Here is a 16,294-nt window from a genome sequence, read left to right as displayed (position 1 = left end):
GTCGTTTACGTATCTTCCGGCCCAAATCTCAAGCTTTGTTTCTAACTTCGCCAAGTCGCTAGGGAATGCATGATGGAGCATCGACCAGACAACTATCCGACCCTCAGCCATTCCCCTACTCAGATGAAACCCGAGTACGACGTCGTCGTTGTGGGATCAGGGTATGGTGCTGGTGTTGCAGCGAGCCGGATGGCTAGGGCTGGAAAGAGCGTTGCAGTCCTGGAGCTGGGCGCGGAATGGAGAGGTAGGTTCTCAAGACATATCTGTCCCATTAGAGTATGTACTCATGTGATCATTGACTTACTCTACAGCGGGCTCTTTCCCAAGTACGCTTGTGCAATGCTTGCGGGAGCTTCATATTTCGGGTTCGAGATCAATACCTAGCCGCCTGGCGAAGAGGTCGGCGTTGCGTAAGGGCAAGGTAAAGCTATTTCAATTGAGGTTGGGTCAGGGACAGCATGCTTTTTGTGCTCATGGTGAGGCCATCGGCAATCCTTGCAGCTATGAATCGAATGCAGCCATCTTAAAAACCAGGCAGGCTGACAATTTGACTTAAGGGCTTGGCGGAGGCTCACTGCTTAACGCTGGTGTGTTCCTTGAAGCAACGTCCGAGACCATGCGGTTGAGTGCATGGCCGGCGGAGATCAGGGACAATTCGGATGCTCTCTCGGAGTGTAAGTACATATACTCGATCCACAGAAGCAATGTCTTCTCGCTGACGTTGATATTTGGTAGACTACGCCCGCGCCGCAGCGATGCTACAACCCTCCACATTCCCAGCAAGCCTACCAACACCCACGAAGATGGCGCACCTCGAGGAGACAGCCAAGAAACGAAATTGGAGATTCTCGCGCGTGCCTCTAACTACGTTCTTCCAACCTGGCCGCAACAGCAGTGGCGTCTTCATGTGTGCGAATCAGGGGTCAGGTCACGAATCGACGGGGTTAAATGACGGGTCGAAGAACTCTATTCCGGTCACTTATTTGGTTGATGCATGGGCCTGGGGGGCTGAGATATTCTGCGGTTGTGAAGTCCGGTATGTGGAGAGAGACGGAGACTCGTATCTTGTACATTTCGCCTGGCATCAGAAAGGCAGGCGTATCTTCGCAGAGGACGGTATGGCGCAGCTGTTCTGGGTGAGAGCGGTACGTCAGGTGCACATCGACCTATGCCGACATGTTATTAACTGTTAGCAGAAGGAGTTCTGTTTCCTCGGTGCAGGAGCTCTTGGGACGACAGAGATTCTCCTCCGCTCGAAGAATCACGGCCTACCATGTTCGCCGCTAGTGGGAAGGGACATGTCTGGGAACGGTAACCTCTTAGTCTTTGGTATTTTTATGTCTATTAGCATTACTGCGGGCGGCCTAACGCTAGGTAAAAGAGGATATACTGACCTTCATTAGGGTATAACGGTAGCAAAGAGATCAACGGAGTTGCAGGTAGTACCAGGCCTGGCCCAACCATCACTAGCATGATCGAGTGCCACCAAAAGACGCCGAACGGCGTCTGCGTCTCCGAAAATGACAACAAAGTGGGCGCATTCGTCATCGAGGACGGGTGCATTCCTGAGCCCTTCGCGCCGGTGATCGAATGGATGTTCATCATGCAGACAATCAATATAAAACACTTCTTTTCCTCATTTCTCCGCCGCCCACTGACGCAGACCAAAAGAACACTCGCAGCAATTAGGTCCATTGTCCGAGGCCCATATACCCCCGGCGGCGCGATTCAGCGAACAGCAACATACCTGGCCATGTCCCACGACAACAACGAGGTTACGTTAACGTTGGAATATGACATGCCGCGTCTCCAAGGTGTCGGAGAAGGGCGTGGCGCAAACATCCTTTCTATTAAAGATGCCTTGTACCACGTGCTTGGGGGCGATGGAGCGAGTATGGGATTTTCTTATTTCTATGGTAGGTGGTACCCGTTTCCCAAGCAACAGTATTGTGCTGTGTAGGGCACAATTCTAAACTGGACATAAGGCTTCCATCAAGAAGAAGTCTCCGTTCACCCCCTCGGCGGCGCGAATATGAGTCGAGATGGGACGGGACGTGAGGGTGTGACGAACCACCTCGGGCAGGTGTTTACAGGGCAAGGGACGGATGTTCACACAGGATTAGTATGCTGCGATGCATCTATAATACCTACATCTTTGGGTTAGTATACTTAGTTGAGTACGTATATTAATGAGCTCACCTCGCTGGCAGGTATTAATCCTCTTGCGACAATTACGGCGCTTGCAGAGAGGTCTGTGGCGATGGTAGCAGAGGAGAGAGGCATGGAGATTGATTTAGAAACGAGAAATAGCGACATTGATATCTATAGTCAGCGTAGGGTTTCACATTCTAATAGCAGTCACGCTGAACCGAACAGAGACTATGTCTCAACCGGATGGAACTTCACCGAACCCCTTGAAGGGCACGTTGCCGTCCCATCATCGTGTGCGTCGTATGCGGCTGCCGAGCTTGAAGGGAAGGGCTGCTCATCGACAATGAGCATTCTTCTCACTGTGGAGATATATCATAGAGTCGAAGGTATGTTCATTGACGTTGAGAGTACTAGGCTGATATTTGCCAGGAGGTACGGGACCAAGATACAAGGGCCTATGCACTGGAACAGTTTCATGCCGTGCCCTATCACGCAGGGCAATGTGCGTTATGCGTGGAGATCTGGATTTCTTCGTCGCAGGCAGTGACAGTGCCTCAACGACCTTGAAATATACACTCCCACTTTGCACCGTCGAGGGCAGGAGATTGACGTTGATCGGCGTCAAGACTATAGGCCAATCCGCTGCATTTTGCATACCTAGATTATGGAAAGCCACGACAAGAGTCAAGCTTCGTATACTGGACTCCAACAAAAAGAGTCTCGGGGCCGGTGTCGTGAGTATCTCGTTGTTATCATTCTGGCGGCAAATGCGAACATTTCATACGACGGGCCCGCCGCTTAGTTCACTACCGGTACTGCTTATTTTCTTACTGTATTTCATCATCCAGCTCAGCGTGGTCTTCTTCTATCCACTCATACCATATTGCGGCATTCTCTCTCGAACCAGAGCCCACAGTCAAGCAATCCCAGCCAAACAACAGCAACCGTCAGAAATACTCGAAATCCTTACCTCGGACAATGTCAAGATCAGGCTTGACGTGCATGAGCCTATCCGGCCCCTGGGTACGGAATCAAGAGTTGGCAAGCAGTCACAGCCACCGATCCTCTTTCTCCCAGGCATTACAGGCCTAAACACCTCGCACTCCATCTTCGCTCTGCCATTCCAACGCTGCAACATGGTCAAGTACTTTTCTTCTCGCGGTCACCGTTGCTATGTTCTAACCGCGCGGTGGGGCCATGATGAGCAAACCGCAAAGGACTGCACCGTTTTTGATAGCCGCCTCGACATTGCCGCCGCAATACACCATATTTCCAGCACCAGTCCCACGCGTGACGATTCGAGCCAAAAACCATACATCATAGCACACTGTCAGGGCTCTGTGGCCCTCTCCATGGCCCTCCTAACAGGCACCGTCAAGCCGGAGCAGCTCCTCGGCATAACCGCGAATTCGGTGTTCATGAACCAGGTCTTCGGGTATTGGAACTCCATCAAAGCATCATCCACCTTGCTTATCCGGGCCTATGAGTCTCTGGACGGGCCGTATTTCCCGATTTCCTTCTTAGAGAGAAGGAAAGATTTATTACAGCACATTCTCGACTTTCTCCTTTCACTATACCCCGTCGCCCGACGCGACAGGTGCACTTCGCCGTCCTGCCATAGGACAAGCTTCGCATTTGGACTTCTTTGGAACCACGAGAATCTTGATCAAGAGATCCATGGTAACATTGATACATTCCTTGCAGGGACATTTACCAGGTGTCTCGAGCATATTACGCGCATGGGTTGTGCGAGTTCTTGTTTGAACAATAATCTCGAGCCGCTCATAACACAGAAGAGTTTACAGAATATCCGCGGAGTTCCGATTCTCTTCATGTCTGGTTCTGAGAATCAGGTGTTTAACCCTGAGTCTACGCTAAGGGACTATGAGCTGCTGAGAAGGACCTTTGGGGAGCACACGTATCGCCGATTCCTGGTGGAGGGATATGGACATATGGATACCATTGTTGGGAGGCATGCAGACAGGGATGTATATTGGAAAGTGGAAGGGCATATAAACTGGTGCTTGCGGGATAGAACAGCGGGAACTGACTAGGGCGTTGCGATGTGTTTGGCGCTATGCACAAGTGAGGGTAGTATGCAGACGCCTGGGTCCAAATATGTCAAGTACCAAGTCAGACCATAAATAGAAAAGCTGTAATGAAGTTTAATCTTTAAATAACTTATCATATAATAGATTCTCCACTCTAGATATAGTAGCATATACGAATAAGATTATCAAATATATATTATCGTGACTTGCGCTCATATTCAGGAATATCTCTCAGTTAACGAGATCTGCCCAACCAGAAGACAGATAAAAGGGACTCAGCCTGAAGCGCTGTTAGTCTGTAAAGCAGGGTATGGTTTTCTATTTCCTAGGTATTTGTCTGGTGCGCCTAATAACACCACGCTATGTTGACTGAATTGACAGCCGGCTTAGATGTGGAAGTCAACCTCATGACGCTCATTCAGTTCCGACTGCCTGAAATACCGTTGTCCGGAATAACTATGGTAAGCCATCAGCGACGAGATCTGGATAGATAGACCAATGTGAGGAGCACATAGGCAAGCCGGGCAGAGAAAACGAAAGCAATCCATTCGTATGGAAGCATCAACGAGACGCACCTCCAATGGGTAAGCCCCATTACCACATTTTTGCATCCCTCAATGAATGCGTCTTCACTGCTGCGCTCCGTACTCACAACGAGGGATTGTGCCCGGAGACGACGCTCCACCTTCTGGAACCCCTGGGCGGCCTCTTGTTCGACGAACTGGTGAGATAGGCGCATCGCTTGCTTGCAGTCCACGCCGTGGTTCAGCATTATCACGGTGACCATGTTTTCAATTTGGTTATCGGCCTGCCAAGCCAATGGCGTTAGCAAGAAAAGGGAAAGACGTGCGGCAACTGTACAATTTCTTTTCTGAGGGAGAACATATCGTTTATCCTACAGCTACTCATCAGTATTTCCTCCAGCTTGGGTAGGCCGTTAGCGTTTTGAGGCACTCACATATGTACTAAAAACGAGGTATGCCGCCATAACGACTGCATGAGCTCGGCATCTATAATTTTGTGGGTTATATCAGTGCCATAGATAAACCTGCACGCTTCAGTGATGGGCTGAAATTAATCAATGCCATCCACATACGGTATTGTTGCTATCACCGGGTAGACACCGGCCGTCTGTTCTCGACGAATCCAATACTCCGCCAGCGATGGGACATGGTTCCCGCGGAAGAGCATGTCCACCGTATCAACGCTAGATACATAGAAAATTATCTGCTCAAGAAGTATTATGAGTGTCTCTAAACCTTGGTCAGCAAGCTCTTATACTATAGACGGCAATAAGCTGCAACGAGCCTTGCGAGCACTCCTGGCGCAAGTGTGCGGCCACCTCATCCCAGCAATGTAATGTATTCTGCAATTCTTCAGTGAGATCTGACAGATCGGGCATTGGCTCCTTTTTGCAGAGGACTGCGCAGAAATACTGCATCGATTTTCTGCGATATGCGAAGGCGGCTTCGTTGTTGGTTGCCAGGGAGCCACAATCAAATACTTAACTCGTTAGCGCGTATTCCCTTGATGCAGAGAAGATAGCCTGTGGCTTGACTTGGGTCTCTCATACAGTCATCCCATATGAAAAACTGACACGCGTTAGTGCCTACCGCAAACATGAGAATAAAGTAGCTAGGGGTAAGGGTCGTACCCAGGCAAATGCCTTGCATACTGTACACAGCTTCTCAAACGAAGTCCGCACACACATCACCGCTGCGAAAACGCCAAACTCAGCTTCCTGAAACTTGCGGGCTGTTGTTGGATTGGGTACCCAGCTTCAAGCCTACCGATTTAGCGACTATCTAAACCCTAAAATAGCAAGGCGGGTGTTTTACCGTTCTAGCCAGGGATTGAGAATCTCATCTCTCGCCCTTTCATACTCCGGATGCAAGTCAGGTATCCAATCTGGAAACAGCGAGTAGAAATTCGGAAGAGTGGCCTTTTGGCCTCGTATGCTTTTGCGGAATTCCGCAAGGGAGAGGGCCGGGTTCGTGGTTCGCTCAGGCATTTCCAGAGGTTGATGCGAGGATTAGAACCTGTGAGGTGTCACTCATGTCGAGGCAAGTCGATTAAATAGGATACTAGAGAAAAAAAGTATTGCCACAATCGCCAACATCCTGCGTGTTTCAGCTCGCCACGAAATTCCGTATTGCACCCTCATGACTCCACATCAGTTTATCAGCCACGCCACTAATACTGTTTGCTTCATTATCAAGTGAGAACCTTAGGGGCGATGGGTAGGTAAACTCTAGTTTGGTATCGGGATGCGTGACAAGTGGAGAAACTCAAATGAGGTAGTTTATAGGCGTGTGTCGTCCGCTACAAGGCAGAAATAAACGCATCAATCCGATCAGGCCATGAGACTGCAACCATTGCCGACCAAACAAGCATGAACTTAAGCTCGGAAGTCTACACGTAAAGAATCTGGACGTTCAATATACTGATTACACAATACCTTGAGGGGTGGAGGGCATTAAAGTGATGCATATCGCTCTAGGGGAAAGTCTTTGAATAAAATATTTTCATGCTCCTTCAACAAGGGCGAGCTAACTATGCCGTATTCCTCCCAAACTGTATACCGTGCCCGCATACTAGTCAAGAGCATTGCTGCAGAGGTAAAGTCTGAACATGGTTTCAGCTCCATGGCCGTATCTATCTACGACACTGCCTGGCTAGCCATGATACGCAAGGAATCCGAATGGCTATTCCCCGCAAGTTTCACGTACCTGCTAGAACAGCAAGGACAGGATGGAGGATGGGATCTTCTGGACCAATCCACCAGAGCTACGCCATACCCGGCATTCCTATGGATCCCCGACTGTATTGTTCACTCCCTCGCTGGGCTGCTCGCACTTTGTCGACATGCCAGATTCGCTGCTAACGCCGGCGGAGAGAAGCTGAAAACCGATATGCTGGCCCGAATTACTCGCGCAAAATCATTTCTAGACGATAAGCTCGCGCACTTTACACTGGATGGGATCACTCACTTAGGGTTTGAACTGATCGTCCCTGTTCTTCTTCGCCTTCTAGCACAGGAAGGGATGCATTTCGCCTTTCGAGCGAAGAAGGAGCTGCTTCAAATGTATGAGAAGGCGTTGAGCGCAGATATGACCTGGCTCTACGATAATGGGCCTTGCAAGGTACCATTATTTTGTCTTGAGGCCTTCCTTGGCAAAGTTGACTTCAGTCGGCTCTCACACTTGGTAACGTCCACCACTGGGGTTACGGCTTCACCTGCGTCAACAGCTGCATACCTGATTCATTCTGGTCTATGGAGCCGTGAAGGTGAAGCATATCTACGCCACGTAGTCAGCAGAAGAGAAGACGGCTCTGTGGGAGGATTATATCCCTTGGCCATTTTCGAGTCTTGTTGGGTAGGCAACTCCTCCTGAGCGTGGTATGTCTAATCTCACCCTTTACTACCAGGTTTTGACGGCACTTTTGGACAACGGGTACGCAGCAGAAGACTTGGGGGTAGGGGAAGTGGATAGAATACTCCAGGTAGTTCAGGAGTCGCTCACCGACGGCGTTACCGGTCCCAGTACGTTCAGAGGATCCTCAAGCCACTTGCTTGTATAGCTGAACAGCATTCTTTTAGCGCACGCCTTTTTCCCCGATGCCGACGACACGGCTCGCGCGTTGATGATCCTGAGTCTCAACGATTGTAGAACCAGCCCAGTCGGCATGATACAGCGATTTGAAGGTGATGACTTCTTCCTAACCTTTGACGACAAACTGCCCAACCGAGTCGCAAGCGTTAGTGTAAACGGCAACGTCTTGAGTGCGCTTCTCCGCTCCCCGGCACCCAATCTCTTTGCTGCGCAGATTGAGAAGGTTGCCAGGTTTCTGTGTAGTGAATGGAGACGACAGAAAACCCTCCATGATCACTGGGTATGTCCCCCACAGAATGGTTACATTTAGTGGGAGTTAATTGACTTTCAACTTTAGAATATATCTCAGTACTATGGTATCATGCACATGGCTCTTTCTCTCACCCATCTGTTACAAATACACAGTCGTGGGAAGCTGCCCTCTCTCCCTGCAGATTTAACGACTTGTTGCATAGTTCCACCCACGCTACAGGAGCTATTAGGATACCTGCTAACACGACAGCACTTAGACGGGGCCTGGGGTGAGCTGCATTGTTGTGAAGAGACGGCATATGCTATAGTAGCTTTAGCACATATTGGCTCTTATTCTCTACTTATTGGGGAAAGAGATAACGATGTGGACAAAAGCATTGCACGCGGGAAACATTTTATATTGGATAATTGGGCCTATAATAACCACACCCATGATCGTTTATGGACGGGAAAGATCCTTCATGGGTCTGCTTATATCGCGGAGGCTTACGTGCTTGCTGCGTTGAGAGTTGACAGGGTCAGCTTGGGTGCTTCTAATGGGGTCGTGGATATCCTTGACGATCAGGGAATTTATAAGTGATCCAGACGGGCTATTCAATTACGGTCATTGTCGTTTGTAAGGAGATTTATCATAGGGGCGACAGAGAATGCCGTGGTCGGAGATCATCTTGTTATGTGTATGTTATATATGAATGGAGCAACCTTGGGAATTGGAGATGTGAGTTTACAAAAAATCTTGACCATTAGACCCCTTAGCTGATGATTTTACTTTCACATTTCTCCGTCATCTTATACTAGAATGAAAATCATTCTAGTATCCAGGAAGAAGTCTTGTTGACTGACCATTCTGGTAGCTGAAGTCCTCCGCCCCTTTCACATGTGGATGAACCTACATAATCGTTAAGATGTGTTTCCTTTCATGCCACCCTTATAGGTTCTTAAGCTAATTGGTGATCTATGTACCCGGACAAATAAAGGTTGTTCTGAGGTGGAGGCATCAACATAGTCGCTTCTTCATATTGATAAGTATGTCATACGAAAGGGCCTAGAGCTCCTTTCTATATCAGGGATCACCGCTTCTTACCTTTTTTAGAAACAAATAGTATTTACTTTCTTTAGCCATAATGAAATCCAAAACAGTGGCTATAACGAGATGTTATGCTTATCCGCTTCCTGTTAAGCATCGTCTCAGGTATTTTCGTGTATATATTTACTCAGTACTTCCGACGACACAAGTCTGGCTTAAATTGAGGGTTGGTGATGTTTCTTTCTTCAGAGCTAAGAAAGTAACAGAGGTATTATCTAGCTTAGCATCCGATACAGCTACGAACTGGCCGTTACCCTCTAATACCTTAATAATGACTGATCGTGAGGGTTTGCGTGCAGACCCTCGAATCTTAAGGCACTCTTTTCTTCCCCAGTGAAAGACATAAAGGAAAGAATGCATTGCAATGTATGCTAAGTCCTTCTATGGCGAAAAGCTGGTCAAGAATCAATTACTTCTCGCGGGCACACTGAGAGTTATATCGCTGACAGACGGTGTCTAGAGCTTTTATGGTAGCTTCAAGATCCTGCTTTAGAGACAAGAATCGGGGCTTTCAAAGAATTTTCAAGTAAAGGGCACTGGAGAAAGAATCGCAAACGAAACCTAGCTCGAGCATCTTCCGTAACAACATCAAATCTTACAGACCTTCCCGAGGATGCTTTGGACCATTGAATCCCCATTCTCGAAGATCTTACCGAGGGACGTAATCTCTCCAGCCTTCATTCCCTTCCTCCAGTTAGCCACCTGGCTCAGACCCTTTGCATCACGGGATACTTTGGCAATGCTTCCAACACCAAACAGCATGCCCAACATGTTGACAACAGCCGATTCTGGGTTCTTGACTGTATCATAGGTAGCCAGGGCCGCGTTACCCAATTCACCAGCGATAGCGATAATGCGGGCTAAATTGGATAAGCCGAGACCAGCGGCAATCCCTTCACCAACCATGGGGACGAACTGTTCACGTTTGTTAGTCACTTTTGGTCACTTATCCTGAAGACAAGAGAGCAAGAAATAACTGGCTGGTGAACGCTTACCATAAACACCACACTAATAATCAACAAAATGAAATTTTCCTTCCTCTTCCTCTCTTCCTCTTCCTCCTCTTTCTCCTCCTGCTGCCCCAACAGCTTAGCCTGCGTCATGCTATCAACCGCCTGCTGCAACATAAACACCGCCGGCGCATAAGCAAGCGCCGCATCCCTAGCATCACCGCCCATCCAGCGTCCCCCCATGATCTCCAACAACGTAGTCTCCATATCAGAGCGCATATTGGGGATATTAGGCAAGCCTTTCGTGACAATATCCTTGGGATTCTGCACGACCATAGACTCATTTTTAATCGGCCACCCAGTAAACTTTAGTGTCCAGGAGGTCACAGGTCGCGTCTCGTAATTATGCCGCTGGATCTTGTAATCCCCAAAATCGACCCAATCTTCGAGGAGGCCGGCGTTGGCGAGGGCTTTTGCGAAGCCGTCTTTATCACTGAGGGTTAGGTCTGTCGCGTCGAGGTACCGGAGAAGAGGATCAAGGTTGTCTTCCCAGTTTGCGGCACAAGGAACGATCTCGTCTTGTTCGGGAAACTGGCAGTCAAAGTCTAGCAATCAATCGAAGTCAGTAAGGTCCTATGTAATCGTTTATTAGGATTGGAGGGATAAAGATACAATTAAACCCAGGTCCTATTTCGGGGATGAGCTGATTATCACCAGTAATGCTCATATTCCACATAAAAGCGTTCTCAAGGACAGCCGGGACAACCTTCTCGATATACTTTACATAGTAATCGAACATCTCATCGTAGCCGTTATTGACATCGGTGTAGTTGTCATAGGACGTATCCAGCATCCAGATCAGCGTGTCTAGCGTCATCTGCGCGACGCAGTGGTCCGGGATGGCACCGGCGACCTGTGCCGTCTGTAGGCCCTCTAGGTAGGGGAAAGTAATGGATGGACAGGGCTCCAATGCGGGCCAGTCATCTCCAGAATCTTCGAGGTCGCCTGTACCGTTGTTCCGGTAGGTCCGATTCAGGTCGACGGCCCAGTCTACGCTTCCCCCGAAATGGAGGTCATCATACCACTGTTGACGGGCTTTGTAGCTGTCTGGGGTGAGCCAGGAGACCCATTGGTTGCTGTTATAGATCTGTGTGGGATTCCAGCCTTAGTTTACATACCTCTTTTACTGTTATTTCTGTTGAAGGTATGGAATACGTACTAGAATGTCACCTTCATCCTCATACTGCGTAATAGTAACGTTGTCGGAGTTGTCTTCACTGTTAGCCTGGGCAATCAGGTCCCAAATTTCGATGTTGGAGAGGTAGCCGGCGCTGTGGAAATGAGTAGATGAACGTCAGTCAACTAGAAAGAAGGTAAAATATAAGGAACACGTACGTGTCTGTGCAGGCACCCTTGGTGGCGCCTGATTCCTTCCCAGTAAACGTACACTCAGGTCCTTTACATGACGGGTCGGTCATCTCAAAGCTGCGACCGTAGAGCGCAAGACCAGGCACGATCTTGATCGAGGGGATTCCGGCCTTGGTAATCATGGCCAATGTGTATTCGGTCTCGGTCTTATTCACATGGCTGCGGAGACAATTGCCGAGTTCGCAACCAGGACTTTGATGGTGTTAGTCTATGTCGAGGAAGAATAATAGGCATATATATTTTTTCTTACTTGACGAACGTGTTGTTATAGTCCCACTGGCCATGGAGGTCGTATGTCATGTAAACGTAGTAGTCCTGTGGCAGGAGTCAGAACCCATTCCTGTGTCGGCTTCGCATGCAAGGTTACTCACGATGTAATCATCGAACTGAGTGAGCGGATCGAAGCCTTTCAGGTACCAGTATGATGCCGGCAGGGCCATGGACATGGACTTTTCAGATGGCAATTGGGAGCGAACAAGCTTCAAGAACTCAGCATAGTTCTCTCCAGAGTCAAGTCTGTCTGGGTCAATTCCTGGAATATCTTGGGCCTGAGAAAGAGTCATCAGAATCAGCCAACCTTGCTTACTCAAAGTGAAAAACTTACACCAGGATACTCCCAGTCAAAGTCCACGCCATCAAGATTGTTATCCACAATAAACTTAACCACATTAGCGGAAAGAGTCTGTCTGTTGCCGTCCCGTACTCCAGTCCGAAAGATATTGTGCGTGTAGGCATCAGTTGAGAAACCCCAGCCACCAAAGCTCATAATGCGCTGGATACCCTCTAGCTTCAGAAGGCCGTCATACTGTTCCTGTGCACCGCTTACGTCCACCTCCCAATTTTCAGTGATGTTACCAAATGCCCAGTGCACGTGTGTGTAGTAGCCGTCCTCGACCATTTTGGAGATGTCCATGTTGGCACATGGTCGATTAAGGTTCCAGTTTTCGAAGTAGCCGATACGGTAGGGGAAGGGTCGATATGTTTCGGTGCTTATAATCTCAGTGCCACAGTTGGAAATGCATCCATTTGTGTTGTTCTTAGCTGTACCCGGTGCCCTATTTTTTGAATCAGGATATAGAAGTGTAATTGAATGAGGGTACTACTACTCACCCACCAGACTCGGTTGTGTTCGTGCAGAATTCAGGAGTGATACCGCATTGGCCCCAGACATCACAACAGGCGTTGAGGGGACATGGGTTTAATTCAGCCCAGTCCCATGTGGAACCGTTATTTGGCCGCTGGGTTCCAGGTACCTGCACAATGATTAGTTGTGACTCTGAATGCTAGAGACTTATGGCGATGAACGAACCTGTGGACCGCAGACGTTCCCATCAACAGGTTCAGGGAACGGCGGCATGCCCTCACTAAGGCAGATGGCTTGACCTCTCTGTAGCCCATTGCATCCCCTCCATCCCCAAGTGAGACTATTGTAGTCGGCGATCTTGTCAGAGTCCATCTTATTCGCTTTGGCGATCTCGTCGCATGTATCATCCTGCTGAATTACATAGACATAGCAGTTGCCGTCATCGTCAGGCTTCGGCGAGAAGTCCGGAAGGGACCCCTCAGAGCAGCAGACATACTGGTCGACTATGAGGTTGTCGCAGAAGCCGTCGGCAGTGTTGTATTTGATGAGTTCGGCCTGAGTGATGCCACAGCGGTCCGCAAGTGCCCAACAGCCGTCATTAGCCTGGACCTGAATGTACTTACAAACATCGCTCATAGTGGCCAACAATGAGTAGGAAGGAGGGTGTTGGAGCGTTGGGAAAATGGAGAGGAGCAGCCTTTTAGGGCTTCGTTTCTCGGGAAGGTTTCCGTTATTGGACATCCCCGTGTCAAATCTGAGCATTCTGCTACATTATGGCCCCCATTTCTACAGCCCAAGAAATCCGCCCCCAATACGCTAAGAGACAGGCGGCCTTAACGGACTGAAGCCCTTATTTCAGGGTGCTTGTCAGCTCTTAGCTGGGGTCTGGGCAGGCACAAGCCTGTTTCAGTCTGTGTTCTAACCTTCAGTAGCGTAGAATTCCACTATCCCAGTTGGAGTCTCACCCAATGACCTTCTACACATGGTTGTTGGATGCAGAAGCCTTACCTTAATGTAACCTTACTAGTGCCTGAATTAGAGAAGCGAGAATACGCCTAATCCCCCTCTGCCCAGAAATCAATTTACCATCGATATTCTCCTTATCTTTGTCTACTCCGGAGTACTTTACTCTCGGCAAAGCCTTCCAGCTATGGAGTTGAGGGGAAAATATCATGATTTTGACGGTCGAAGGATTTCCCCGTGATAGTTCTTATAACCCAAACAGGCTCGTCCAGAGTTATTTTCATCCGTTTCCCCGTTTCTCGCTTTGCACAAAGTTCTCTTTTACTTTTCAGGGCTCTACATGATGCTTCTTAGTTCCATGCTGTTGCTTTCAGCCTTTCTGGCCCCTCATGTACATGCCAGCAAGAAAGCCGGTCCCTACCAGGTTTGCCTTTCCAACCCTGTCACTTTCCGATGGATCGATTCCGTACTTCTCTTTGAAGGATATCACTTATGACTTTTGCCCGTGCACCAGGTAGTGTACATGTGGATGGCCTACCGCATGGACATCCAAGCCTTCGGCGCAAGAGACGAGATGATCGCACCCAACTGTTTCGGTACCGTCCCCGACGGAACCTGCTACTTTGATGAATTTCTCGAATACATCCAAAAAGACGGCAAAAAAATAACATCCGGCCTCCCGACGTCGATCGGAAAGTACTTCTGGCCCGACGCCGTCTATGCAGCCCAGCAAATCGAACAACTCAATGGTGGAGGCTTTGTCCCGGATACGGACGCCCATAAACTCTTTCAGGCTGGCACCTTTACCGTGGACAACCCGCAGCTTAGTGCCATCCTGAATATGATGACGGATAAGATCCAAGCTGCGCGTATTAAGCTTGGTGATGATGCTCTCTCTGAGGGCCTTGAGGAAGCGCGCACGGCTATTACTGGAGTGCATGAGGCCCGAGTTGCTGACCAAGGACAGAATTATATTGATGTTATCAACGATTACCTCAGGGACGAGAAGGGAACTTCGCTGACGGTGGAGACAAAGAATCCCACGGCGCTTGATGGTTCAACGTATCTTGATGTCGACATTGAGAAGACAGTTGCCAAAGATTCTGCATTTGCGGGGTACTGGAAAGACTTCCAGACGTGGATGTCGCAGCAAAAGAGGACTAAGAAGACGAAGATAGGCAATGTTAAGATGCATTGGGATGCCATTCAAGGGGTTCAGAGGATCGAAGCTCGAGCTTGGGGGGACGGCTCGTGTTAATAATTTGGTTTTGTATATCGATTTTGACTTTTTTCCCTGCTGTATTCTGTACATATAGGACAAACACCTATTCTTATTTCAAGCCATGACTATCTTTTAAATGTCGGTCAGTTAGTCGCCTGCGTGTAGACAGAAGTATCCAGTAAATAAATGTACAGCGCATGATTTGTAATTGTACGCAAACCTCCGCCTTCTTGTCCAGGACAATAGTATGTTGTGTGATATGCCAGGGAGTCAAGATCCATAGATGATGAAACCCATTCATTTGTATTGGGAATCTTTACATGCAGTTTTCGTGCAGAGCCGAAACATGACAGCGGGGCGCATCACAGGAGCCTCGTCCTCAGACCCAAAAAACCAATTGACTGCCTCACGCAACTCTCCCTTGGCCAAAGCCAGCTCCTCTTGCCCGACCCGCGCCCCAATAGTAACATTAGACGCCTCCCCCAGCGCATTAAACTCAGCCAACCTGGCCTCATCATCCGCATCCACAAGTTGCACTCGCGCGTCAGTGAGAAGTCCAAATAACCCTGCACCAGTCTCCGCGTCGGCATGTATGACAACAGGTGGCATAACAACGACTATCCATCTTGGCCGTGTGCGCATCAGATCTGCCAGCTCAGCCCGCGTCCACCTGTAGTGAGGATGAGGTTCATCAGGATTGTCTCGCGATTGAAATGTCTGCAAGAGGCCTATCATGATGGAGAGTTCGCGGCACCTAGTCAGCGCCGCATACCACATGAGACAGCGAACTGGATCGCCCATATCATATGTTTGCCACTCGATATCCACCCATGGCTCCCAGTTAAGGTGGACTATATCGCGTGCTGTATCAAGCCAAGGTTGTCGAGGCATGTATTTGCAGAAATAGTCTGTATCCGGGATATTCGGGTCCGGGAGTAGTTGAGGGTGGCCACTCTCGAATGCAACGGCTCTTGACTCTCGGCAAACCCGCGAAATTATGGGGGGAGCTGCATTATTTAATGTGATTTCTGAGTTTATTCTGCATTGAGGCTCTTCATCCCATATAATTTCTTCTTGTTGGTAGTCTAGCTCCATGATATGCGGGTGGGGGAGGCACTCGCGCCAGATCGCTAGACGGATTTCGGGTGGGAATTTGGGGAATAAATAAAAAGTTCTTTTCGAAGCTGACATGCTCTTCAGTTCTGGTCTGATATGCTGCTGCCGGAAATAAGTAATCTCGGGCTTCAGTATTGTTAGCTAGCTTCGTGATTGAACGTGGATTAAAAGGTGTGGAAGGATTTGGAGAAATATGTCAACTTGTTATCGCCATATAAGAGCCAAACGGGAGAGTCACATGATATCGTTAGTATACTCTGAGTACAAAATCAGTACACTATCACTCCGTAATAGCCAAGAGACGCTTACACCGGCCCCCAGTGCCCCCCTCGGAGACAATCCTCTTCCCTCTGGGAACCTCAAAAGGAGCTATGAC

The 16,294-nt window shown here is 48.9% G+C and overlaps 6 protein-coding genes across 6 annotated transcripts; 3 read left to right on the top strand and 3 right to left on the bottom strand.

Moving 5' to 3' along the window:
- Positions 1-34: 34 nt before the first annotated feature.
- BDW70DRAFT_171195 (uncharacterized protein) lies at positions 35-4,205 on the top strand (the record flags this gene model as incomplete). Its single annotated transcript, XM_073743158.1, has 8 exons — positions 35-244; positions 558-674; positions 736-1,145; positions 1,197-1,329; positions 1,404-1,916; positions 1,986-2,159; positions 2,211-2,537; positions 2,581-4,205. The coding sequence occupies exons 1-8, from the start codon at positions 70-72 to the stop codon at positions 4,203-4,205; spliced, it is 3,474 nt and encodes a 1,157-aa protein (XP_073599044.1). The 5' UTR covers positions 35-69.
- A 383-nt stretch (positions 4,206-4,588) lies between these two features.
- BDW70DRAFT_156893 (terpene synthase family protein) lies at positions 4,589-6,213 on the bottom strand (the record flags this gene model as incomplete). Its single annotated transcript, XM_073740260.1, has 9 exons — positions 4,589-4,658; positions 4,778-5,010; positions 5,064-5,097; positions 5,161-5,250; positions 5,299-5,455; positions 5,484-5,705; positions 5,776-5,794; positions 5,857-5,980; positions 6,041-6,213. The coding sequence occupies 9 exons, from the start codon at positions 6,211-6,213 to the stop codon at positions 4,589-4,591; spliced, it is 1,122 nt and encodes a 373-aa protein (XP_073599043.1).
- A 544-nt stretch (positions 6,214-6,757) lies between these two features.
- On the top strand, positions 6,758-8,648 carry BDW70DRAFT_147880 (uncharacterized protein; the record flags this gene model as incomplete). Its single annotated transcript, XM_073738790.1, has 4 exons — positions 6,758-7,579; positions 7,632-7,746; positions 7,804-8,096; positions 8,154-8,648. 4 exons carry the CDS (start codon positions 6,758-6,760, stop codon positions 8,646-8,648), a joined length of 1,725 nt encoding a protein of 574 aa, XP_073599042.1.
- Positions 8,649-9,743: 1,095 nt separating this feature from the next.
- Positions 9,744-13,253, bottom strand: BDW70DRAFT_171193 (uncharacterized protein; the record flags this gene model as incomplete). Its single annotated transcript, XM_073743157.1, has 10 exons — positions 9,744-10,070; positions 10,151-10,710; positions 10,778-11,252; positions 11,325-11,436; positions 11,501-11,725; positions 11,784-11,848; positions 11,905-12,081; positions 12,138-12,588; positions 12,644-12,786; positions 12,843-13,253. The coding sequence occupies 10 exons, from the start codon at positions 13,251-13,253 to the stop codon at positions 9,744-9,746; spliced, it is 2,946 nt and encodes a 981-aa protein (XP_073599041.1).
- An 856-nt stretch (positions 13,254-14,109) lies between these two features.
- BDW70DRAFT_156890 (uncharacterized protein) lies at positions 14,110-14,838 on the top strand (the record flags this gene model as incomplete). Its single annotated transcript, XM_073740259.1, has 1 exon — positions 14,110-14,838. One exon carries the CDS (start codon positions 14,110-14,112, stop codon positions 14,836-14,838), a length of 729 nt encoding a protein of 242 aa, XP_073599040.1.
- Positions 14,839-14,947: 109 nt separating this feature from the next.
- On the bottom strand, positions 14,948-16,088 carry BDW70DRAFT_129659 (2EXR domain-containing protein). The gene has a single exon (XM_073735652.1). The coding sequence runs from the start codon at positions 15,991-15,993 to the stop codon at positions 15,100-15,102; it is 894 nt and encodes a 297-aa protein (XP_073599039.1). The 5' UTR covers positions 15,994-16,088; the 3' UTR covers positions 14,948-15,099.
- Between the last annotated feature and the right edge of the window lie 206 nt (positions 16,089-16,294).

Source organism: Aspergillus foveolatus (genome assembly GCF_047715535.1).
Source record: "Aspergillus foveolatus strain CBS 279.81 unplaced genomic scaffold BDW70scaffold_7, whole genome shotgun sequence".
NCBI classification, from domain to species: domain Eukaryota; kingdom Fungi; phylum Ascomycota; class Eurotiomycetes; order Eurotiales; family Aspergillaceae; genus Aspergillus; species Aspergillus foveolatus.
The sequence above is the reverse complement of the archived record's forward strand: the minus strand, read 5'-3'. Positions and strand labels throughout refer to the sequence as shown.